Genomic DNA, 25,404 nt, shown 5'->3' on the forward strand with positions numbered 1-25,404 from the left:
CCGGGGAAGGGTGCTCAGCCAATCGGGTGTCTGGATCAGTGAACGAGAATACACAGTGTACCACCTGCTGTTTCCAGCCATCCAAAGCCCTTCCCTGGGTGGCGCCATGTTGACTGTGGGGAGGCCTCCCCACCCTCCCAAAACAAAACAAGGTCTTAGTTCCTTTTCTTATGCTGCCAGACACATTTCTTTCTTCTACTTCTGAGGCTATTGGCATAGGTCAATACGTACAGCCAATCGCCAGAGAAAAGAAATTAAACAAATTGCACAAAGGGTTATCTGTCACCCCCTTGCTGGGGGTGGACATGGCCGGTAACTTCCCACAGCCCTCACTGACACCCTCGCTTTGCTCGGACCTGCCTAGGCTCAGGCTGGTGGGCCATAACCAGACATGTCTGCCCCCCCCCCCCCCCGACGTGCGGGTGATTCCCATAGGGGATACCCACAGACAGCCGCGGCCTAGAGCTCCAGGACTAGAGCTAATGTTCAGCTGGCTTCAGACTCTAGTAAGCTGCCTCACTCCATGCAGTCTACACTGAAGGGACGCCGCGTGTGAAGAACGTACCTAAAGTGGAGACCCTTGGTTCCTCAGGAGGCTCGGTGGCCTTGATGTGGTGCGCTGCTACCACCGCGGGATCTGCAAGACAACAGCGTGAGGGGGCAGATAGTTAACATTCACACTTCACAGTACGTCGACCGCGGCATCAGAAAGGGGCTGCTAGTCCCGCTCCATTGTGTGCTGCAATACCACATCCAGCAGTCTCACACCAGCATTGCTGCGCAGGGTCTACTCCAGGGCACTATACATTCTATTTATTATTTAACACCAAACACTTTCCATTTAGTTACCAGCAGTAAGAGGGGGTGTAGGAGGTGGTGCAGCCTTGGCATCCACTTGCCCCAAGCTTTCCCCATGGCAATGTCTGCCCCCTTAATTATGGCAGTAATTACCAGCACTGAGGAACTGCCTTTATTCACAGAATCTATGGGAGTAATCACTTCACATGGTTAAATAGGCCCAAATTTGGTTTTTCATTTAAGCAATTCAAGGTTTGAGAGACCTTGGTCAACCTCCATCCCTTTAGTGCCTGTTATGGGGGTCACCCCATACTCCCTCCTCGCTGACCCACATCCCCACACCTAAACCCTAACATATATATGTCAATCTGTGCCAAATGAGTCTACCAAATGTTAAAAGAACGAATTATGGTTGCTTTAACTACGGCAAACCGTTACCCAACCACAAAGTACCTTGCTCCAAAGCCGCAGACCTACTGGATTATCCTCCCCACACCCCCCCTCACCCCCTCATGTGATTGCGCCACTGTGGTAATAAAAGTACTCCATCGGTTGTACGAGTGTAGATCACTGCAGCTGCATAGACTCTGTGATGTAGACCTGGACATTGCTCCTCTGCGCTAGGTCTGATCTTCTGGCTCAAAGTGCTGGGAATAATACTTTAGAGTTAGCCGAGTCAGTGATTTATTAACTGGTAACCCAACTTCCTTTTCTCTGATCTCCCCCTTTACACTCACATTTCCAAATTCCCTGCACTACATCAGTTTTACAGATCAGACGGGTTCATGGAAGGCTTGGCGGTGCTGGAGGATGACCAAACATTGTCAATGTAGGGTATACTCTGTGTTTATAGGGGCACACAATCTTGAGATTCTCTGTCTGCCCTCTTGGGTCCCTCACTCAGTGGACACATTGGTGGTAATTTCCTAAACAGACACGCATTGCACAAAGGGGTTCTTCTAGGTTTGCACCTATGTGCAGAAAAGCCCCCCTGTGCCGTTTTTCTTTCATTTGCACTATGAAGTGCAAACAAAAGGTAGTAAGAATTGGTGAATTTACGCCTTCATTTTTCACTTTGTATTGGAAATTGGGCAATGGATTCAGAGCGCATCCGCAAGTGCACGAAAAGTGCAGACCGGCAGACCCGAACGCTTGCTGTGAAGGCGGTGATTTACTATTTTCGTGTTTCTTGCCAGCTGACATCCATCAATGAGCTTTGGACTAAAAGGAGTGAAACACGCGCATCGCTGGCGCACATCGGCAAGTGCACGAAAAGTGCAGACCTGCAGCGTGCGATGTGCTAGGAAAGAACAAAGCTTATTCACTCCGTAGCAAAGCGTGATCCAATGTATTGGTTAAAATGACCTCCAAACGATGTTGTGACAAAAGGAAAGCTTTTTCTGCCAGAGTGGAAATACAGACTTTTCGTAGGAATTGGGAGCAACGGATCACTTACTTTTGCAAACACTGCCAGTACTGTTGCCACAGAAAGCGGGGAGATTACTGATTACTTCCTTGCTATGTGCCCTATTCAAGATGGGGAAATGCAGCAGCTATTCTGAATTGCCCTCTAGAGGATGGCTTTATTTCGTTTTCAGTACATGAACTGGCTGATCACTCGATTGCAATGCAAAGGGATAACTCTGCGCCTCTGCCAGTGGACAATATCTCTCTACTTAATTTATGTTCTGATTTGCAACAGCAATCAATTGGTCATGCTTTGGTTATTTCCCCTATACTGCAGGAAGACTTGGTTTTAACATATCTAAGTCACCTGACTTGGTTAAGATTTCTGAGGGATTGAGGAATGAGCATATGGAAAGTATTTTGTCTTTCCAATCAAGTTTTGAATCTGATGGGGGTGTATATGATTTTGGGAGAAATTCCCATGATTGTCAAGGCCTTGTTGTTGTTGATATTATTTTAGAAAACAATGCACTGGGTAATTGGACACACTTGAGACCTGAAGAGATTATCTAGGACATTGTAAGTGATGAGACTGAGTCATCAGGAAATATCCCTGTTCGTCTAAATGGACCCAATGACCTTGATGAGGAAGTGGACTCTTGACACTTATCTGGGGCTGAAACGTTGGCTAATGAGGACACTGTTTCAAAAAGCTCTAATCCTGTTTAGAGAAAATCTCATAAAAGAAACCAACAAAATAAAAACTAAACAGACCAAAACACAAGTCTGAAGCACCTGGTACTTCGGATTAGACCAGGTTGGGTGGGAATAACGCTTCTATTCTTGCAAATATTATGTCTGATAATATTGAATGTGTCTACAGTACATTATAGGACCGGCCCATTGGATAAGTAGGTGCGGTAGCTGCAAAATGTTGTTAAAGAACTGGCTAATGAGAAGATTATAGTTAATCTTCTGATTCCTCTGACTTTGATGATATTGTGGTTGTGTGCGATAAGAATGTTGAAATTAATGGCATAAGATCAACTCGAGCTACCCTCTCTGCTGATGAGCCAGTGATGTAATGCTACAAAAAAAAGAAGTGGGAAATGATTGAAAACGGATTGGAAACATGGATTGCACAAAGCCACTATTGCCAACAATAAGGAGAATGGTGCTCTCCATTCAATTTTGGTAAAGTACCAAAAAAGAATGGCCATAAACTGTTATTTTCGGTTCTGTTTGCAACTAGTAACAGCTTGTTTCTAAATATTTATAATATCCTGCAATTAATTCAGTGTATCCTGCAACTGTCCTCTGTATCCACTGAGGATATTGAATTGGTGGAAATACCAGAAGATGAGGAAAGTACTAACTGGTCTTTGGTATATTTTATTTTGCCAGTTATTGCGGAAGTTGTCATGAAGTATGCTCAGGACTTCTTGATGCTGGGATTTTAATGTGAAACATATCTAGAGAGTGGCAATAGAGAAAATGTGGGTTCAGTTATGAGCAAATCAAATGGTGAATAAGATAAAAAAAAAGACTTGGAGGGTAAGTAAGCTATTATACATTATGAAGTCACTGATTGAGGAAGTGAGATTAACAGATGATCGGAACTGACCTTTGGTCACCTGTGATTTTCTTTTAGCCGCTAAACTCCTCTCATTTATTATATCATAATGGAATTTTAGGAGTTCCCTTTCTATCCGTAGTAACCACATGGGATTCAAAATCACAAAAAATCTCAGTTCTTCGCATTTCAAGAAACCTGGCTGTGTGATTCTGTGTACATTGTGAGAAACCTGAAGGTTTCTCCCTGACTAGTCCCTGGGGCTCTGTCATCTAGGCGGCCAGGACAAGGCTATCGCTATTGGATCCAGTTCCTGAGGGCGGACCAGTGAGGAAGGATCACCTAGATGGTGGGTCCTCGGGGAGTGGAAGTGGGACACTGACTGGTGAGGTGCAGTAGCCCGCTTCTTCTAATACCTTTTCTCCATTCTGCTATTTTGGATACTCAGAAACTTTACTGCCCCCCATTTCTGACACAAACGCTTCCGCACAGTACGAAATACAACGGATTAACACCACAGCCAGAGCTTAACCATCTGACATGTCCCAACACAAGGTTCCTCAGATAGTGATTGAGGAAGTCAACAAAATGTTGAAAGCCATTATCATCAAGCCTTCTTCAAGTCCTTGATCCCTCAAGCCTTCTTCAAGTCCTTGATCCCCTCCTATTGTGTTGGTCACTAAACCTGACCGTTCCTGGAGATTCTGCATAGACTTCCGTCACGTTAATGCTATTTCGGGCTTCGATGCCTATCCCTTGCCACACATCGATGACCTAATAGATAAACTCGGAGCAGCCACATATCTATCTACCCTAGATCTAACAAAAGGGTACTGGCAAGTTCCTGTATATGGGCCAGATAAGGAAAGAAACACGTTTTCAACACCTCTAGGACTGTTTCAATTCAATTCAATACATATAACTATGGGGTCTATGTTGACCAGAAACTTCAAAAATTGAATCATATCCCATTACTATTGGCGGGAAGGCTTGCTGTAATTAAAATGCTAGTTCTCCCAAGTTGTTGTATATCTTTAGTAATGTCCCGATCTGGCCAGGTAAGGGATTCTTTGGGGAACTGCACAAGAAGCTGGCCCGATTCCTCTGGCACATGGGGGCAGTATGGAAAGAATGCAAGGCGCTTGCTAGGCCATACGATAAGGGGGTGGGGCTACACGGGATTTGGAGCTGCCGGCTCGCTGCCAGCCACTGTTTGCCTCCTATTGGTTTGACGCAGTGTATACGCCCCCGCACGTGAAACTAGAGACAGGTGAGGGGGACCTTAGGACACACAGTAAGACATATAAGGATGACTGCCAGTTCGATCCGATGCGTACCACGCTGCTTGCCTGGCAGAAAATATTTAGCAAGATGGGAAGAGATGCCCATATGGGGATTCCTGGACATGCTCCCAGTTCAAAATCGCACGATTCAGAGACATTGTGGAAGAGTTGTTCCCATAAGAGGTATTTATCCAGCTGCACAGCCTTCATCCCGGACATACGTGAAGTACCGCAGAGATCTCACAACACTACAGATTGAGGGCGGTATTGAAGGGCAAAGGGCCCTCCTTCCCATGGAAACCCCCTGAGGACCCCTGTGCTGCACAGATATGTAAATCCTGTGGGTGTCGCAGGTTAGTTGCCTCACTTTATCCACTCGAGCAGTGCAGTAACCAGGGTCCAAGGGAAATGGGGAGTGGGCATATCCAATGAAGCACAGGGACACACGTGTAGCCTGACAAAGTCTAAAGGTAAATTGACTCAGTTCAAAATACTGCATAGAGTGCACTACACCCTGGCAACACCTGGGATGTTTCGTGCAGACAAGAGTGGGAGATGCCCCAGGTGTGAGAGTGAGGAAACTGATTGTAGGCATACTAGCATAAGCACCCGTGTCCATGGGTCAAAGTGCAGGTTTTCATTGACACAGTAGGACCACTCCATATCCTAAGGGCACAGGTCCCTCTAGCGGTGACAACAGGCGAAGCTATGCGAATGTCTCTACTGTGCATGACGGCATCGGACAAACATACAGTCTTTATATTATGTACTTTGATTATATGATCTGGCAATGCCTGGAGCTGCGCGACTTCTGGGCCGCCATAATCCTCAAGTCAAGAGGGGGCTTATAAACCTGGGATGCCTGCTAGCAAAACACTGGACATCGAGGAGACTCCCCCACAGTGGAAAGCTGGATGTGAGACATTACATGGGTCAACAATAACGAGAAACTGGGTGTGATGCTGGCCTCATTAAGACCAAGGACACACGGGGCAACATCAGAAGCTCTTTACTGAATGCAAATGTACCTGAAAAGTGACCATTAAGATGACACTGATTGAAATAAGGCATATCACAGTCTTTGCCTAGCAGGAGGGCGAGGGGGTTTGATGAAATGGTGCCAGTTGCCATGGCTATGTGGGAGGGCGAATGAGGTAGATGGAATGACGACTCGGACAATTATCTCTGAAGGGTGCGTGGGGAAAAACCTGTTGATGTACTAACATTGTACATGGTGACAAGCGATTGTTTTGCTCATTAAACCTTAATTAGTTTCAGTAAAGAATGTTTGTGCCTCTATTTTCAGCACTCTTCCTTTCTGCTGAGCTAATGCTTCTGCTTCATGTAATCCCACTGCCTCAGAACCCGAGCTCCAATCCCATCTGATGGTGCTGCCTAGGTGTCATCGACAGACCCCTTTCCACTCCTGTCCCATTTGCACCCCTGCTCTTCCTACATCATGTATCTGCTCGGTGGTCGTCTCCTTCTTGGTCTGAAGAGCCAGCTTTCCTCCCCTTGCTCTCTTAGGTCCCCAGTTTCAGCAGAGCACACAGCTTGGAACCACTCACCCCCTCCCTCCACGAGGCAAACCTCTATGGGGGCCCTCGGCAGTGGGAACCTTCTTCACTCACCCAGCCTCAGGAGTCGCACGGTCCAGGAACCCCTCAGAGCAGACAGCTGGCCCTCCTGCTCCCTGAGATCCACAGGCTTGGCTGATTCTGGCTCAGCTGAAAAACACCAGAAAATTAACATTAGTGTGAAGGAGAAACAGGGCATCACTACAGCTCGGTGTGGTGTAGGCTCCTTCCCCAAATATACTACCAACAAAAAAGCCATCATGGGAGCAGAGCTGTGGTGTCACAACATCCAAACACATGTGTACATACAGCAAAGGGTTTCATTGTCTGCAATGGAGCACTGTGGGCATGAAAGGCCTATGGACTCTTCATATGGCCTCTGTGCTCTCTCCTTACTCTTCATCTCCCATTAACCGTGGCACCCGGTGGGAGACCCTCCTGTCCTCCTTCCACTCCTATTAGGTCATCATCAATGTCTACCTCAACGGTACCGTCTTGGTCCAAGGCCCTCAGGCCAATATCCTCCTCTTTGATAGACGTTTTCCATGCCTGACCAAATTAATTTCCTCATCCGCTGTCTTTTCTCTCTCTTCTTTGGCTTCCTTGCCTCCCCCCTCTGCCACTTCTCTGGCACCCCCTTCCTCCTCCTCGGCTACCTTTCCCTCTCCTCCTACCTCCTCTGCCCACCCTCGGGCTCCTTCTACACCTACTCAGGGAGTACCTCTGATTTGTACCCCTCCTCGGAAGTCTTTCAAGGATGGCAACTTTCTCCACCTAGCCACTCTTAGCTCTCGATCTGTCAAATCCTCCTCTGACATCTGCCGTCTCCTAGCTTGACCTTGATGTCCTTGGTCTCACTTGGACTTGGTTCACAGCCAGCTCTGTCACTAGCTTTGACACCCTCCTTCCTGATGGCTACAAAATCCTCTCTGAACCCAGAACCAACTGTTCCGGTGGGGGCGTAGACCTGATCTTCCTGGAGCGGATTCCTGCCCCTGTCATTCCTACGCAGACCTACTCCCCCTTTGAATGCCTAGTCTGTAGGCTCTCTCTCCTGCCCACTCTCATTGTGGCCACTATCTACTGACTACCTGGTCTGATCTCTCCCTTCCTCTCACAGTGGGCCGACCTCGCCTCCTCCCTCCGGGCCTCAATCACCCAACTCCTCCTCCTTGGAGACTTCAACATCCACTTGGATGCTTTCTGTCCCGCCACAGGACTCTTTCGTGACCTTTGCAATTCTCTCTCTCTCTTTCTTCATTCTACCCTCTGCCACAACTCCCTCTGTAGGGCACACTCTTGATGTTATGATCTCCTCATACCTCCCCCTCTCCAACCCTCTCACCACTTCTCTCTCCTGGAGTGACCACTCTCTCCTCTCCCCCCATCTCTCTGAAACCCCACACTGCCACCCACCTTCTCCGTCATTCGACCCATGAAGCGTGTGTCAGTTGAGGCTTTCGCTGCCCGTTTCTCACCCCCTCTCCCGCTTCGGCTGACTCACACCTGACATAGCCCTTTCCATGCTCCACTCTGCTATATCTGATACTGACCCTGTCAGGAGGATCCGCATGAAGCCTAAAATCAAGTGCAACTCCTGGTACGACTCAGATCTCATCGCCCTTAAACGGAAGTATAGGGTGGCTGAGAGGAAATGGTTGGCTATCTGTTCATCCTCTGACAAACTGGCCTGCCACCTACGCCAAAGGCAATACCGTCTCTCTGTCCTTACTAAGAAGGGAGCACACATCCAAGTCCATGTTTCTGCGGCAGCTAACAATTCGGCCGAACTCTTTCAAATATGCAAGGAGCTGGCCAACCCTGCCTCAGTCGCCACCTCTCCTGTCCCTTCCCAGGCCCACTGTTCAGCCCTGACTTCTCATTTCATCTAAAAAACTCATGACATCTTGTCCACCCTCTCAGCTTCTCCTGCCTCGCCCCCCAGCCTCTCTTCTTTCCCCGGCTGCCCAACGGTCACACCCCCCCCCACTCCCTTTTGCTACCTTCCCTCTCTTCTCCCCTCATAAGCTTTCTAGACAAGTCCGATCTATGAAAACCTCATCAAAATAGTTTCTTCCCTGTTCTTAAAAAACCATCAAAGACCACATTGACACCTTCGCTCCAGCCCTGGCTGACTTTTGCAATCACTCCTTCGCTTCCGGAAACCGTCCTCTCCCCGCTGAAGCACTCTCTTGTGAACCCCCTTCTCAAGAAACTCTCAGCCGACCCCTCCCGGCTAACTATCGCCCAATCTCCATCACTCCTATCCTGGGCAAAGTCCTTGAAAAACTGGCCATCTCCCAGCTCAATCTACACACCCTCTATCCCTGGTTGTTCAACCAATACCTGGCACCTCCCGCCTATCGCATTGCTGCTCTCTGCTCCAACTTCCAATGCTATGCGGACGATACCCAGCTCGCTTTCAGACTCCCCTCTTCTGCCTCTTCTCCTACCTGCATCCCCCTTTCCCGCCACTCTCTGGACAGCTTCCCTTGGCCCTCCTCCTGCTCCCACCTCTGAGGCCAAGAATCTCAGGGTTATCTTCGATTCCTCACTCTCCTTCTCACCTCATATTTCTGATGTCTCTAAGAAGTCAAACTACCAACTGCACCTCCTCAGAGGTATTCTTCCTTTCCTCTCCTTCCCCCAGAAGCTCACTGTCTCTAGAGCTCTGCTTCTCTCTAGGCTAGACCACTGTAATAGCCTCTTTTTAAATCTGCCTGTCTCTACTCTCTGTCCTCTGCAACTCATCCAGAACAGGACTGTGAGACTTGTCCTTGGCCTCAAGCCCAGGGATCCTATCTCCCCAGGACTGAAATCTCTCGATTGGCTCCCAGTGGCTGCAAGGATCAAGTTCAAGACCCTTTGCATTGTCCACAAGGCCTTCTGGGGCCTTGGACCAAAATACCTCCAGCCTTCTCTTCTGAAGTATCTTCCTACTCGAGCTCTTCGCTCCTCCACCTCCAACTTCTTGAGGGTCAGTTGCTTTTCCAAGCAACGAGTTGGGGGCAGAGCTCTCTCTTCGGCTGGCGCCTCTCTTTGGAACAGCTTCCCTGCATCTCTGAAACTTGAGCAGAATCATCTCTGGTTCCGGAAGCAGCTCGAGTCTCCTCTTTGCCTCTACCTTCTCTCTTCCGCTACCTTGCTGATCTCCTGTCTGATACTGCACTGGTTACCTGGCTACCTTCTGAATCACGGGCCCAGGCCCCTGCCCACCCAGCCACACACCTGCACTGCCCCCTGGAAACCCTGCACTTGGGACTGTATCTGCAACCCTACAATCCCCCCCACTTGCACTTATCTATTGCCTGTTTTTCTGCACTTATCCCTACACTGCCACCTGCTGGTTGCACTTCTTGTTTTTTGATGTTGATCCTATGTCTTGCACTTGCCCCTCCTCACCCTCCCCTGGCACTACTCCCCTTCCCTCTCCCCTGCACTTGCGCGATCCCAATGTCACTGGGCCTAGTAAGATTGTTGTCTTGTTCCCCCTTGTTCGCCTCCCCAGCCTCGTTGCGCCTCGAAACACATGTGTATGAGTGCGCTATAAACAAAATATCATATGAAAGCATGGGCAGCTCTGGGCGCACGGGCTCCTTGAATGTAGCAATCGGGAAGGAAGACATGAATTAGACAAGCCTATAAATATGGTGGCCAAGTTACTGAGACTTGATCCAAGTGCCGGGCTCTGCTCCAGCTCATGTGTGACTGGGGAGCCAAACACGAGCCGAGCCAAACATCAAGTGTCCCTTGATGCTGACTGCTGTGTTTATACCGGGCCATCTGTCAGTAAGCGAGACACTGAAAAGTGATTGGTGGGACAGGCATTGTTACATCAGCCCTGCGTCCCGCTACGCAGTGACGCAGGGCGCTCTAATAAAAGCCCCGCCCTGAGCACGGGAGGCAGTTCCGGGCCGACCTGAGACCTGCATGCTGCGTATTCTTTTCGCTCCTGCCAGAGCTGCGACACACAGGCCCGCCCGGCCTATTGTTATGAAGTCTGGCCTCCCCACACGCAGCGCCGCGGAGGCTGTATGCAACAATGGCGACGAGGAGAACTGAACGGAACACACATGCTCAGTACGCGACAGGCTGTTGATGGCCCACGGCCATACTAAACAAATTTGTGGATACCCAGTGGGAGGGAGACACACATTTAACCCCCCCACCCAAAAAAAATAATAATAAATAAAGAGAAACAACATCAGAGGAAAACAATCCTCAGCAGCATCAACCTGGTCCAACTACCAAAAAGGCATACCACCACAACGTGGAAACGCCAAGACCCTCTCTCTCTGCCTCCCATGAGTCAGAGGCACCAGGAAACATTGGTGAAGGCCCACTGCTAACCCACATCCACGAATTCAGCATGGCTGCACGTGGTGAGTGCCTGATTTTGACACTACTGCCTATCTGAAAAAAACAAAGGGATCGCCCAGGGACCAGCACCAAGGTGAGGCAAGTGAACCCCAGCAATGGCAACCGGCACATCCACCCCCAGACCCGGCACACCTTCAAGATTGGCAGCAAACCTATCGATGTCATCACCACAGGCACGCCCGCAGTGGAATTCCTCGGGAATGATCCAGCCTTTTGACCCATTTACAGACCCATCATCAGTTGGCCCCAGGTGGCAGCTATGGATCCAGAAATTCGAAATGGCGATGGACTGTAAGGACATAACCATGGCAAGGAAGATGAGGTCGCACCTGCTGCTAAACGTGGGGGACGAGGTACTACGCATTTTAACTAACTAACCATTGATGATGGCCAGGACATATACCAACAAGCAAAAGATGCCCTGGCGGCGCATTTTCTCCCACAACTAAACCCGGACTATGAAACCTTCATTTTCTGCACCACTATTCAGGCAGAAGAAGAAACCTTGGACGCCTACCACACACGGCTTAGGAAGTTAGCAATTTCGTATGAATTCACGAACGTCGAAAAAGAAATCTAGAGGCAACTCATCAACGGCATCCAATCAGAAAAACTGAGACGGATGGTACTTGGTGAGAAAGGCATCTCCCTCACACGAATTCTCGAACTAGGTCGACAAAGAGAACTGGCACATACCAGGGCCGCTAACATGGGGGCAACGCTACAAAAACTACAGCCCGCCCTCACGACAGCCATGGTGTCCCATGTCACCAATAGACAATTCACGAGTGACGAGGCTGGTGGCAACTACACACAAAACGGGTGGCAGCCACGTGTCCCGGGCCCCACGGAGTGTGGATGGTGTGGTGGACCGCGACATGGACGGCGAAACTGCCCCGCGCAAGGAACAACATGCGCGGCATCTGGCAGAAAGGACAACTATGCGAAAGTATGCCTATCAACGGGCACCCCGGCACAACCCCTGCAGAACCCTCAAGAAAAGAGCGGGACCAAGAAGAAGAAGCAGGCTAGTGCAAGCGAGTCGAAACCGCCAACTCATCGACTGAGGAAGAAGGAGATGATGTCTCAGGGACGCCACATGAATCCGGAAAGGAAGAATGGAGAAAAGGTAGGAAGGTTTACCTAGTGTCGGCGTTGGATCAAGGGTAGACAACACAGAGGAAGAATCTCCGGAGGTGCAAATGTTTGGTCACCCTCCAAAACCAATAAGTATGGATGACCATCGACACGGGAGCCTCCGTAAACGTCATGCCCACAAGCACGATCCAGACGTTGCAACCACAACCAGATCTGAAGGACACGGACACACTGATGTTTGCATACGGCAGCAGGAAGCCCCTACCGGTCATCAGCAGATTCCGCACCACCCTCGGCCACAGTGAAAACAGACTGCGGTCGAAAATGTACGTCGTGAAGGCGGGGATCGAATGCCTTCTGAGTGGGGACGCGGCTGAAGACTTGGGGTTGATCAATTTTGTCTGCAACTGGATGAAGTGCAAGAAGTCGAGAACATTTTGAAGCATTACCCCAACCTGCAAAAGGGGATAGGATGTTTGAAAGGAAAGACGATCAGGCTACAAATTGATCAATCGGTACAAAGGCAGTAAGACACAGGAGGACACTGTTCCACATGCGAGAAGAAGTGGAGAAAGAACTCAAAGCCTTGGAAGAAGCTGGAATAATAGAGCGAGTGACTGGGCCTACACCATGGGTCTCCCCGATGGTAGTAACAAGAAAGCCCAAACAGCCCGGCAAAGTCCGGATTTGCATAGACATGCGTCTTCCAAACACTGCCATCAAGCGGGAGCAGCACATCACACCCACGCTCGACGAAATCGTGGCCGCCCTTACAGGGTCGCGGGTGTTCTCCAAAGTTGATCTGAAAGCAGGATACCACTAGCTAAAGCTTGACAGAGACTCTCGCTACATAACGACCTTCTCAACACATCTGGGGCTGCGGAGATACAAATGCCTGAGGTTCGGGATATCATCGGCGGCCGAAGTCTTCCAACAAACAATTCAGGAGGTCATCCGAGACATACCTGGTGTCCTCAACGTGAGCGACGATATCCTGATCTACACTCAGGACAGGGAAGAACATCTCAAGAGGCTCCAAACGCTGCTGGGCAGACTAGAAGACGCTGGATTAACAATACACAAAGAGAAATGTGAATTTTTCAAGTCGGAAATCACGTTTTTTCCGTACAAATTCAGCAGCACGGGCATTTCCCCTGACCCCCAGAAGGTTGCCGACATTCAAGCAGCGAGCCCGCCAATGATACCCACTGAAGTGCGCAGCTTCCTGGGCATGGCCACTTACTGTGAGAGGTTCATCCGAAATCTGGCCACTCTCTCGGAACCCCTACGTGAGCTGGCCAAACTTAACACCAAATGGGAGTGGGGGCAAGAGTGTCAGGAGGCGTTCGAGAACATTAAGGAGTCCCTGTCCATCGACACCAAAATGGCATACTACGACACTGCGCTCCTGACGGAGTTATTCGTGGATGCGAGCTCCATAGGGCTAGGAGCCATCCTCATGCAGGTCACCAAAAGAAGGGGAGAAGAGGCCCATTGCATACGCTCTCACTATGACAGAACAACGGTACTCCCACATTGAGAAGGAGGCCATTGCCGTCTATGGGGGTGTCGTCATTTTCACCTATACCTCTATGGACGGAGATTTACGGCCGTTACAGGTCACAAACCTCTATTACCCATCTTCATGGGCACGTCTTCACTCCCACCGGCAAGGATAACCAAATGGCTGTTGCACCTCCAGCAGTAATATTTTGAACTGGCCTACCAGCCGGGAAGTGGAAACCCGGCGGACTTCCTCTCAAGACACCCTCGAGCGGCAACACCACAAGAAGTCAAAGTAGCCGAGGAGACTGAGGAGCACATATGCCAGGTGGTGCGAGCCATGAGGCCCAAGGCCGTCAGCATCGAGGACATTGAGTCAGAGACCAACAAGGACCCATTTTGCGACCTGGTGAAGGACGCCATCATCTCAGGCGACTGGAAGTCTTTCATGAAGAACACCCACAACAGGACAGTGGAAGCAAAGGTTTTCCTCTCCGGGATATTCACCATAAGACAAGACCTGTCGATCACAGAGAGCGGACTGCTGCTCAGGGACAATCGGATTGTCATCCCACCGAGCATCCAGGACAGAATAGTGGCACTAGCCCACGAAGGACACCAAGGGATGGCTCGCCCAAAGCTCGAATCAGGCACCGGGTGTGGTTCCCAGAGATCGACGAGAAGGTTGAAAATATGATAAACACCTGCCTACCCTATCAGATAACCGGGGCTCTGCCAGAACCGGAACCCATTCAGTCAGTGGAACGTGGTCGTGGTCGATGGGATGCAATCAGCATCGACTTCTGCACTCTACAAGAAGGCCTGTACCTCCTGGTGGCCATTGACGACCACTCCCGATACCCTGAAGTCGAGATAGTGAAATCCACAGCAGCGGAGGTGGTTATCCCTGCCATGGAGAAGATGTTTGCAACACACGGTTTACCCACCACCATCAAAAGCGACAATGGTTCCCCCTTTCAAGGGGCGGAATTCAAACAGTACCTGCACGACCTAAACATTAAGTACCATCACATCATGCCGAGATGGCCCCAGGCGAACGGCGATGTGGAACGTTTCATGAGGACCCTGAACAAAGTGCTAAGAGTGTCAAAGGCAAACGCCAGCCCATGGAAAATTGACCTGTACCGTTTTCTGCGAAATTACCGGGTCACCCCTCACAGCACGACGGGTGTCCCGCCAGCCGACATCATGTATGGCACCGTAATAAAGTCCTCCAGCCCACATCACCCCAGCAGGGCCCTGGACGAAGTCGACAAGGAACGCACTGAGAGAAGGAGAACGAGTGCCAACGCACACATGAGTGCCAAGAGGAGGGCGACACAATCCGACCACCAGGTGGGCGACCAGGTGGTCATGTTGCGAAATCCGACAAGCTCAAAACTGGACACCAGATACGAAGGGCTCCCATGGACCTTCAGTGGGAAGCAAGGGACCATGGTGACAGGAGGACGCCGACAGGTGACACGAAATGCATCGTGGTTCAAGGCGGTGCCACGCAACCTGTGGACCGATGGCGAAGGCCACCATGCAGATGAAGAATCTCAGTCCAATGAAGGAGAACCCGCTCACCTCCAGGACGAGGTAGCAGTGGGTGACAGGACGTGGGAGCAGTGGAGCGAGCCGGACATGGGTGAGCCAGACAGAGAAGGTGAGACACCCAGCGGGGCAGTGGGGATCAGCCCCAGAGGCGGGCGATATAGTTTGAGAACTGCCACGAGACCGCCCGCCAGGCTAAATGACTATGTGTGGTAGCCAGCCTCCTGTGAACTGTGAGTAAGGAGGATCCATGGAGGTTTAGTAGTTTCAACTGTTTGAATCAGAGTTCATAATATGTTTTGTTTGATGTTAACCTCATTTGAAATAAAGGAGGAATGTTACATCCGTCCTGCGTCCCGCTACGCGGTGTCGCAGGGCGCTCTAATAAAAGCCCCGCTCCCGAGCACAGGAGGCAGTTCCGGGCCGACCTGCGTGCTGCGTATTCTTTTCGCTCCTGCCGGAGCTGCGACACACAGGCCCTCGCGGCCTAACGTTATGAAGTCTGGTCTCCCCGCGCGCAGAGCCGCAGAGGCTGGATGCAACAGGCATCACAACGTCCCTCGATAATGAAAGGAAGCACCAGAAAATATGCTTTCTATCACAGTGGACTTGACCTACGTATTTGAGTGATCCCCAAAAACACTAAGAAGCAGGTTTACAAAGCTGCAGCGACAAACCAAAAGTGCAGATCTAATCATAAACTGATCTATTTGGGGGAAATATTGGTGACCCCAAGAAAAACGGTCTCGAACCCTGGAATATGTTGAAAAGTGAGGGATGCCTCCGCTAATCCAGGAATGACCTCAGTGTTAGGCAGAAACCTGTGCAGTTCCCTCTGGGACCACTGCAAAAGATTTAGTACTACAGGTGTTTGGCAGTAAACCCACTTGGTAGCAGTCTGTACCACACAGATTCACTTGGTAGCTGTGGCTGAGCAGTCAGACTTCCCTCAAGAAGAGTTAGGCAGTATACAGAGTATTCACAATAGGTCAAAAGAACACAATAGAACAAGTAAACACTGACCAGAGCTTGGTGTAAAAGAGATATAATTATTTATTTAAAACCATATCTACAAAAACACACAGGCACTAATAGTAAGCAATCCAAAAACACGGTCACTAAAAGATATAAACTCCCTTAAAAGAATATTAGACAAGTCTTAAGTAAAGCCCCACTTATTTTCAGACAGCGGTGAGGGCTTAACGTAGATGGCACTCTAATAATTCGTTTTAAAAAGGGAGAGAAAAGCAGAGAATAAATTTAAACAGATCCCAACACTTTTTCACGAACACAACAAGAGAGGAAGGCAAAGTAACACCGTGAGTTTAGAGTCAGTAGGCCGGATCCGCTTTAAGAGGATCAAAACGAAATGTGTCCAAGGTCACACGGTTGCAGTGCACAAAAGTCTTGTAACGGTTCAAAAAGGAGTTGGACCAAAGGAAGGGACCAGTTAGAGGGTCAAGGCGGCCAGCCCAGTCCAGAAGGTTAAGGGATTATTATTACCTTGTAGCAATCCTTAGAAAGGGAGGCCTGGCGGACACGGTACCTTAAAGTGGTGAGAATACTCCAGCGGGGGCAGTTGTTCCTGGCAGCGGATGCTAGTCGGTGCTTTGTCCGGGGGAAGGGAAGATCTCGTCGGGGAGGAAGACAGGAGTCCGTTACACTGCCAGGGAAGAAACCAGCCGCAGAGTTTCTCAGGTAAAAGGAGCGGTCCGTTGATTCGCGGTCCAGTGGTAAGTGGCTATCCGGTTGTCGGGGTGCTTGGCACGGGCAATTCGACCACAAGCCAGTCTGGGGTGCGAAGAGAAGAAGGTAAACTGGTTGTGCCCACCAGTCAGGGGAAGAAGCCTCTCCAGCCGGGAGATCTTTTCTGTCGTCAGGAAGTGGTGAGTCGGTTCCGCAGGGCTCCACCGGTGGTGTCGTCGTGGTAGGTCGGCTCAGCTTCTCTCTCGTCAGATTCCCAGGACCTGTGGCGACTTCTGAAGTTCCAGTCCCCAAAGCCCTGCTTTTATGCAGCATACCCCCATTCACTCAGCCTAGCTGTCAATCAAACATGCTAAGTGGTGAGCTGGCCGGCTCACCACTTGGGCCAATCACACAAGAGTGCGACTTGAGTTACCAAGGTAACTCAGTCCAGGGTGCCTAAACCCCCTCGCGCACCCCCTGTGGTACCCAGACAGAGTGGCACCACTTTTGGAGGCTTCTGTGGAGAAGCCCGCCAAAAAGTGAAACAAAGGGCTCGACTTGGGTTGGAGTCACAGAAGAGAACACAAACGCCATTTTAGAATCGAGTCCTGGCAAAAAATACCAACCGGCGAATTAATATTAATTAAATAAACCGGCGGTATGTTCGAGGCTATGAGAATTAAATAATTAAAGTTGGTAGCCTCGAACAATGGGAAAATCCCATAGGGATATATTCGCGGTCGAATATAAAAAGTAGTATCCACTGCCACCAGCCAAAACTCGATCACGGGGGACAGAGACGTGCCCCCTCGACTAACAGACCCCGGGGCAATCGAATTGGCCCGACCAGTACGTCCACAATATGATGGTTTGTACTGGTTTCTGTTAATAATTTGGGACTAGTAAAGCCAATGGTAACTTTACATGCCCTGGGAGACAGTAGTCAGTCCCAGGGTATGGAGTCTATGGTGGGGTGTCACTATGATGCCCCTGTGTCACTGCACGGAGGGTGCTGTGTAACACACATAGTAAAAACACATGAGACCCTATGGAGTAAAGGACCCCATAGCTCATAAAACACATTAACAGTCAAAGGAACACCATAAATCATGTCCAAGAGTGGGAGAAAAAGAGCCTCGCTCTTGGCAGGAAAAAAAAAACAACCTCCAGAAATCCAGCAAAGCTGCTGGGGGACTCACTAGGTTAGGAAATTCAGCCTAAAGAGAGAATTCTCCCTAACACTCGCCTCCCCTCCCCCCTAGACTAAGGGACAGGAGGATTTAATCCACTCCTGGATGAATCTCATACCTCTAGTCAATGACATACATCCTAGAGAGACCATCAGCATTTTGGTAGTGACACCCTGACCTGTGCTCAATGGTGAAATCAGGCAGATTGACCATCTCAATAGTTTTGGGGTTTCCCCTTTCATTTGCATTAACCATCTCACGGGTTGGTGGTCAGTCTGAATGACAAAAGTAGAACCATACAAGTATGGCCTAAACTTCTTCAGAGCCCACACAATAGCAAAACACTCTTGTTCAGTGGTTGCCCACCTTTTTTCAGGATCCTTCAGTTTTCTATTGATGAAGCAAATGGGGTGCTCCCTACCTTTCCCATCCAGTTGACTGAGGACTGCACCTATTCCTACATTTGAAGCATCTGTTTGCACAATGAAAGTTTGGTGATAGTCAGGAGCTCTGAGTACTGGGGCTTGGCAAAGAGCCTTTTTCAGGGTTTCAAAGGCCTGATTGCATTCCTCATTCCACCTAACCTTTTTAGGGAATTTAGGAGAGGAGATGACATTCAGTGGAGAAGCTATGGACCCATAGTTCTCAATGAAATTCTTGTAATACCCAGTGAGACCTAAGAAGGCTCTCACCTGGGTCTGAGTAGTAGGTGTTGTCCAATTTTGCACAGCTTCAATCTTACTGGGCAAAGGCCTTATTTCTCCACCTCCTACCTCATGTCCAAGGTAGACCACTTTACTCTGTCCAATCTGGCATTTCTTGCCTTTATCGTCAGATTGGCCTTTCCCAGAGTCTGCAAAACATATCTCAGGTGGTCCACATGTTCTTCCCAGGAATTGCTGAACACTGCTATGTCATCCAAGTATGCCATGCAGAAGTCCTCCATCCCATTCAGAACCTGGTTTACCATCCTTTGAAATGTAGCAGGTGCATTCTTCAATCCAAAAGGCATAACCTTAAACTGGTATAAGCCAACTGGGGTGGAAAATGCAGTTTTCTCCTTGGCATGGTCTGTCACGGCTATTTGCCAATAGCCTGACGTCAAGTCAAATGTGCTGAGGAACTTGGCTGCACCAAGTCTATCCACCAACTCATCTGTCCTTGGCAAAGGGTGGGCATCAGTCTTAGTGACTGCATTAAGAGCTCTGTAATCCACACAGAATCTAAGTTCTTTAGATCCTGCCTTTGGTACTAACACAATTGGGCTAGGGCATGGACTAGTAGAGGGCTCTATTACCCCGAGATCAAGCATCTTGTTGACCTCACCTTTGATGTGGGTTCTTACATTTTCTGACATTCGATATCCTCTGCTTTTGACTGGCAGACATTCACCAGTGAGTATGTTATGCTGTCCCCAAGGGGTCAAGCCTGGTGAAAGTGAGAACAGAGAGGCAAACTGATTCAACATGGATTTGCACTCTTCCTGTTGCTCAGGTGTCAGATTTGAAGAGAGATTTACTCCTTCAATCTTTTCGTCTACAGGTAAGCCTCTGAGGAGATCAGGAAGAGCTTCACTCTCTTCTTCTTCCTCTGATGATGCTAGAAGCAAAGCTCCTACATCAAGTCTGGAGACATATGCTTTTAGTCTGTTGGTGTGGAAGACTGTTGGAGCTTCCTTGGGGTTGCCCAAGTCCACCAGATAGTTGACCTCTCCAAGTTTACCCACAACTTTGAAGGGTCCCATCCATTTGTCTTGCAAGGCCGTCTGCCTTGTTGGAATCATAACGAGAACTAGCTGGTCCTGAGTAAACTCAACCATGTTGGCCTTTTGGTCATGCCAGTGCTTGACCAATGCTTGTCCAGCCTTCAGGTTATCACTTGCTTCTGCCATCATTTGTGACATTCTCCTTCGGAGACCTATCACGTAGTCAGTCACTCTGACTGGCTTGGGGGAAGGAGCACTCTCCAACCCCTCCTTGATCAGGGCCAATGGACCTCTGACCGGATGACCATAAAGAAGTTCAAAGGGAGAATAACCTACTCTCTCCTGAGGGACTTCTCTATAAGCAAAGAGAAGGCATGGCAGTAGAAGGTGCCACTTTCTTTTAAGGGGGTCCTCTAAAGCACCTATCATGCTCTTCATGGTTCTGTTGAACCTTTCAACCAGCCCATTTGTCTGAGGGTGGTATGCGGTTGAGAACTTGTAAGTAACTCCGCAGGTTTTCCACATGGCTTTCATGTAGTGGGACATAAAATGTGACCCCCTGTCAGAGATTACTTCCTTAGGAAACCCAACCATGGTAAAAATACTAAGGAGGGCCTTAGCCACAGCCAGAGCTGTAACAGTCCTCATAGGAATTGCCTCAGGGTACCTAGTAGCATGGTCTACTACAACAAGTATAAAGCTGTTGCCTGAGGAGGTTGGAGGATCAAGGGGACCAACAATGTCAATCCCTACTCTCTCAAATGGGACTCCAACTACAGTGAGAGGCACTAAAGGTGCCACATTCATGGAGCCAACCTTACCAGAAGTCTGGCAGGTGTGGCAGCTCCTGCAGTATTTATCTACTTCAGCCCCCATCTTTGGCCAATAAAAGTAGAGTGAGCGCCTTTCCTTAGTCTTCTTGAAACTCAAGTGACCAGCCAAAGGAATCTCATGGGCTAACTGCAAGAACTGTGGTCTGTTCTCTTGGGGTACCACAAGTCGTTTGTTGTCCCCAGGTGCAGACTCGGTTGGTTCACTGTAGAAGAGGCCATCTTCCCAGTGTAACCTATATTTCCCAGGCTCTTGCCCTTCACCCTGAGCATCTGCCTGGTGGCGAAGACCTTCCAGAGTTGGACATTCTCTCTGTCCCTTGGTGGCTTGTTCTGACCTACTTCTAGTTTGGCACCAGGAGGTACACTAGCCTGATTTGGTTTCCCTTGTGGCTTACCCTTTTGGTTTTGTTTGGGGCTCTCTTTGGAATTGGAATTATTAGAATTCTCTTTGGAGTCCTTTTTTGGCTTTTTTCCCTCATCCTTTTTCTGAGTAGCCCCAGAATCCTTGTGAGTGGCCCTGTTGGCAACCCACAAGTCAGCAGCCTTAGCTAACTTCCAGGAATCTAATTCCTTTGAATCAGCCAAGTGCTGTCCAAGCTCAGGAGAGCAGGCATCATAAATTGACTCCAACATTACAAGATTCTTCATTCCTTCATAAATGTTAACTCTGTAACCCTTAATCCATCCCTCTAAGTTTTTCAAACTTTCACTCACCCAGGTAGCCCAAGGGGTACCATCATGCTTTTTGAGGGTCCTAAACCTCTTAAGGTACTGGGAAGGGGTCTTCCCGAATCTAGCTACCAAAGCTAGTTTCACACTTTCATAATACTTCTTATCCACCTCCCCCAACTCCATTACCACATCAGTTGCAACAGGGGGAAGCCTAGAGAACAACCAGGAAAGTACCTCATTCCCTGTGATGTCCTGGAGCCCATGATTATACTCAAACATTTTTAACCAATCCAACACATCCAACCTAGGTTCGTACATACCCACTAATTCCTTATGCATACAGGGTCTTTTGGGACTGGAACTCCTAGAGGAACCAGAGGAGAGAGACACATCTTCCACAGACAACTTATTCATTTCTAGTTCATGATTAAGCTCTATTTCTCTGAGTCTTAACTCGGCTTGCTTCTGCTCAGCCTGGGCATTCATTCTCCTGAACTCTAGCTCTTGGTTTTTTTCAGATTGAGCAATAAAACCTTTATACTCTAATTCAAGCTTCATTTTTTCAAGTTCAAAATAAGCAGGGTTACATGTAGGACCTGGTATAGGCCCAGTAGGTACAGTAGGTAAGGCAGACAGAGGCTCAGAGTGGCTAACTTCATTAGCTTCACTTTCCTCTTCTGACTCATTATCAAGACTTTGATTCAGATCAATACCATCACTGTTTTCTACATTTGCTTTTGGGGGGGGGGGTAGATTCCTCTGTACCACCCAGACTTTGGTTTTCTAACAATCTTTCTATAAGTTCCATTTTATTGCCCTTCTCAGAGAGATTCTTATGTCTACACAATACTTTTAAGCAATCAGAGCTTTGGCAGACAATGATTCTAGGGTATAACAACTCTCCATAGCAGACATAGTTAGAAAATCAGCTTTTTAGTGCTAAGCTCTGTGGTTAGTTATCCTAAAGTGTTCAACAAGCACTCTAAAGTGTATACTCAATACAAATCCCACCGCTGTACACCAGTGTTAGGCAGAAACCTGTGCAGTTCCCTCTGGGACCACTGCAAAAGATTTAGGACTACAGGTGTTTGGCAGTAAACCCACTTGATAGCAGTCTGTACCACACAGATTCACTTGGTAGCTGTGGCTGAGCAGTCGGACTTCCCTCAAGAAGAGTTAGGCAGTATACATAATATTCACAATAGGTCAAAAGAACACAATAGAACAAGTAAACACTGACCAGAGCTAGGTGTAAAAGAGATATAATTATTTATTTAAAACCACATCTAGAAAAACACACAGGCACTAATAGTAAGCAATCCAAAAACACGGTCACTAAAAGATATACACTCCCTTAAAAGAATATTAGACAAGTCTTAAGTAAAGCCCCACTTATTTTCAGACAGCGTGAGCGCTTAATGTAAATGGCACTCTAATAATTCGTTTTAAAAAGGGAGAGAAAAGCAGAGAATACATTGAAACAGATCCCAACACTTTTTCACGAACACAACAAGAGAGGAAGGCAAAGTAACACCGTGAGTTTAGAGTCAGTAGGCTGTATCCGCTTTAAGAGGATCAAAACGAAATGTGTCCAAGGTCACACGGTTGCAGTGCACAAAAGTCTTGTAACGGTTCAAAAAGGAGTTGGACCAAAGGGAGGGACCAGTTAGAGGGTCAAGGCGGCCAGCCCAGTCCATAAGTTTAAGGGATTATTATTACCTTGTAACAATCTTTAGAAAGGGAGACCTGGCGGACACGGTACCTTAAAGTGGTGAGAATACTCCAGCGGGGGCAGTTGTTCCTGGCAGCGGATGCAAGTCGGTGCTTCGTCCGAGGGAAGAGAAGATCTCGTCGGGGAGGAAGACAGGAGTCCGTTACACTGCCAGGGAAGAAACCAGCCGCAGAGTTTCTCAGGTAAAAGGAGCGGTCCTTTGATTCGCGGCCCAGTGGTAATTGGCTATCCGGTTGCCGGGGTGCTTGGCACGGGCAATTTGACCACAAACCGGTCTGGGGTGCGAAGAAAGAAGGTAAACTGGTTGTGCCCACCAGTCAGGGGAAGAAGCCTCTCCAGCCGGGAGATCTTCTCTGTCGTCGGGAAGTGGTGAGACGGTTCCGCAGGGCTCCACCGGTGGTGTCGTCGTGGTAGGTCGGCTCAGCTTCTCCCTCGTCTGATTCTCAGGTCCTGTGGCGACTTCTGAAGTTCCAGTCCCCAAAGCTCTGCTTTTATGCAGCATACCCCCATTCACTCAGCCTAGCTGTCAATCAAACATGCTAAGTGGTGAGCCGGCCGGCTCACCACTTGGGCCAATCACACAAGAGTGCGACTTGAGTTACCAAGGTAACTCAGTCCAGGGTGCCTAAACCCCCTCCCACACCCCCTGTGGTACCCAGACAGAGTGGCACCACTTTTGGAGGCTTCTGTGGAGAAGCCTGCCAAAAAGTGGAACAAAGGGCTCGACTTGGGTTGGAGTCACAGAAGAGAACAAAAACGCCCTTTTAGAATCGAGTCCTGGCAAAAAATACCAACCGGCGAATTAATATTAATTAAATAAACCGGCGGTATGTTCGAGGCTATGAGAATTAAATAATTAAAGTTGGTAGCCTCGAACAATGGGAAAATCCCATAGGGATATATTCGCGGTCGAATACAAAAAGTAGTATCCACTGCCACCAGCCAAAACTCGATCTCGGGGGACGGAGACGTGCCCCCTCGACTAACAGACCCCGGGGCAATCGAATTGCCCCGACCAGTACATCCACAATATGATGGTTTGTACTGGTTTCTGTTAATAATTTGGGACTAGTAAAGCCAATGGTGACTTTACATGCCCTGTTGTCAGTTCCAGGGTATGGAGTCTATGGTGGGGTGTCACTGCACGGAGGGTGCTGTGTAACACACATAGTAAAAACACATGAGACACATTAACAGTCAAAGGAACACCATAAATCATGTCCAAGAGTGGGAGAAAAAGAGTCTCACTCTTGGCAGGAGAAAAAAACAAACTCCAGAAATCCAGCAAAGCTGCTGGGGGACTGACTAGGTTAGGAAATTCAGCCTAAAGAGAGAATTCTCCCTAACACTCAGCAGTTATCTCATGTCAAACCCAAGGGGCTCAGTTAGTTCAGATTCTTTCAACACATTTGGGAACTGGAATTCAGCATATATAATGGGAAAAGCAAAACTACAAACCCCAGCATGCAACAGATAAAGCCAGACTGGATAAGCTACTAATATCAGACAGGAGATCTGAGATACCTTTCGTGCCCAAAAATAATGGCCCCACGTCAGTATACATTAGATAATAACACATATATATTTAAGGCCAGATGATTACACTCTCTGCAAAAAAACACAAGTGGCAACCAGCCATCCAACTCTTACCCCTCTGCCCCCTGACCCCCCAATTAACCTCAGAGCCACACCCTCTGCAGGATGAAAGCAGTGATAAGCCTGTGAGCTGGATGCACGTGCTAGGTCAGGGTTGGAATTGGACAATTATTCCATTGAGTTTTCATACAATTATGCATTCATTAATTCTTTATTTCGAAACAAGAAAAGGCTCCATGAAAGTGAAACAATTGCAAGACAGATTAAAAATACAGTCAATAAATATGTAGATTAATCAATTTACAGACAAAAAAAATCAAGACCACAATCGAATTTTCAAAGCACCAATTCAAAACATTTCAACTGCATAACGCACAAAAGGGCTGTCTGCAGCAAAGAGAATCCAAGTCCTTACAGTTGGAACTGAAGCATTACGATGAAATCTTCAGTCGTAGTTGTAAAGACTGGAGGTTGTGTCTGTACTTCTGCTCTCTATATGGTAGAGGAGAGGCACAGAGGACCCCAGCCAAGGTTCTCTATTATTGGTGCGTGGTCGAGCAATCAAGGCCTAGCTTCTCAGGAGGTAATGCAGACTGGTTCTTAAGTACAGTGTAGTCCCCAAGCCCCCACAAAGGAATGTCCACACACTGTATTAGTTAAAACACAATATTTATATAATTAATATTCAAGATTATGTACACTATCACAATAACTCACTTTGTGCTCAGAAATCAACAATGGTAAATATATACAGTTCTAAAGTGGTACCACAACTATTATCATATCTCATTAAAGTGCATACTGTCAGAATGTC

General features: G+C 48.4%; 1 protein-coding gene across 1 annotated transcript in view; it reads right to left on the bottom strand.

Annotated features, from left to right (window-relative positions):
* LOC138511149 (zinc finger protein 566-like) overlaps positions 1–25,404 on the bottom strand; it is a 375,850-nt gene that overhangs the window by 20,744 nt on the left and 329,702 nt on the right. Inside the window, exons 5-6 of the mRNA XM_069626648.1 lie at positions 6,693–6,788; positions 566–637 (exon numbers count right to left, since the gene is read on the bottom strand). Of these exons, the coding sequence (XP_069482749.1) occupies positions 566–637; positions 6,693–6,788 (168 nt within the window). The remainder of the gene's footprint in view (positions 1–565; positions 638–6,692; positions 6,789–25,404) is intronic.

Source organism: Ambystoma mexicanum, chromosome 6p, assembly GCF_040938575.1.
Source record: "Ambystoma mexicanum isolate Mex_15411 chromosome 6p, UKY_AmexF1_1, whole genome shotgun sequence".
NCBI lineage: Eukaryota > Metazoa > Chordata > Amphibia > Caudata > Ambystomatidae > Ambystoma > Ambystoma mexicanum.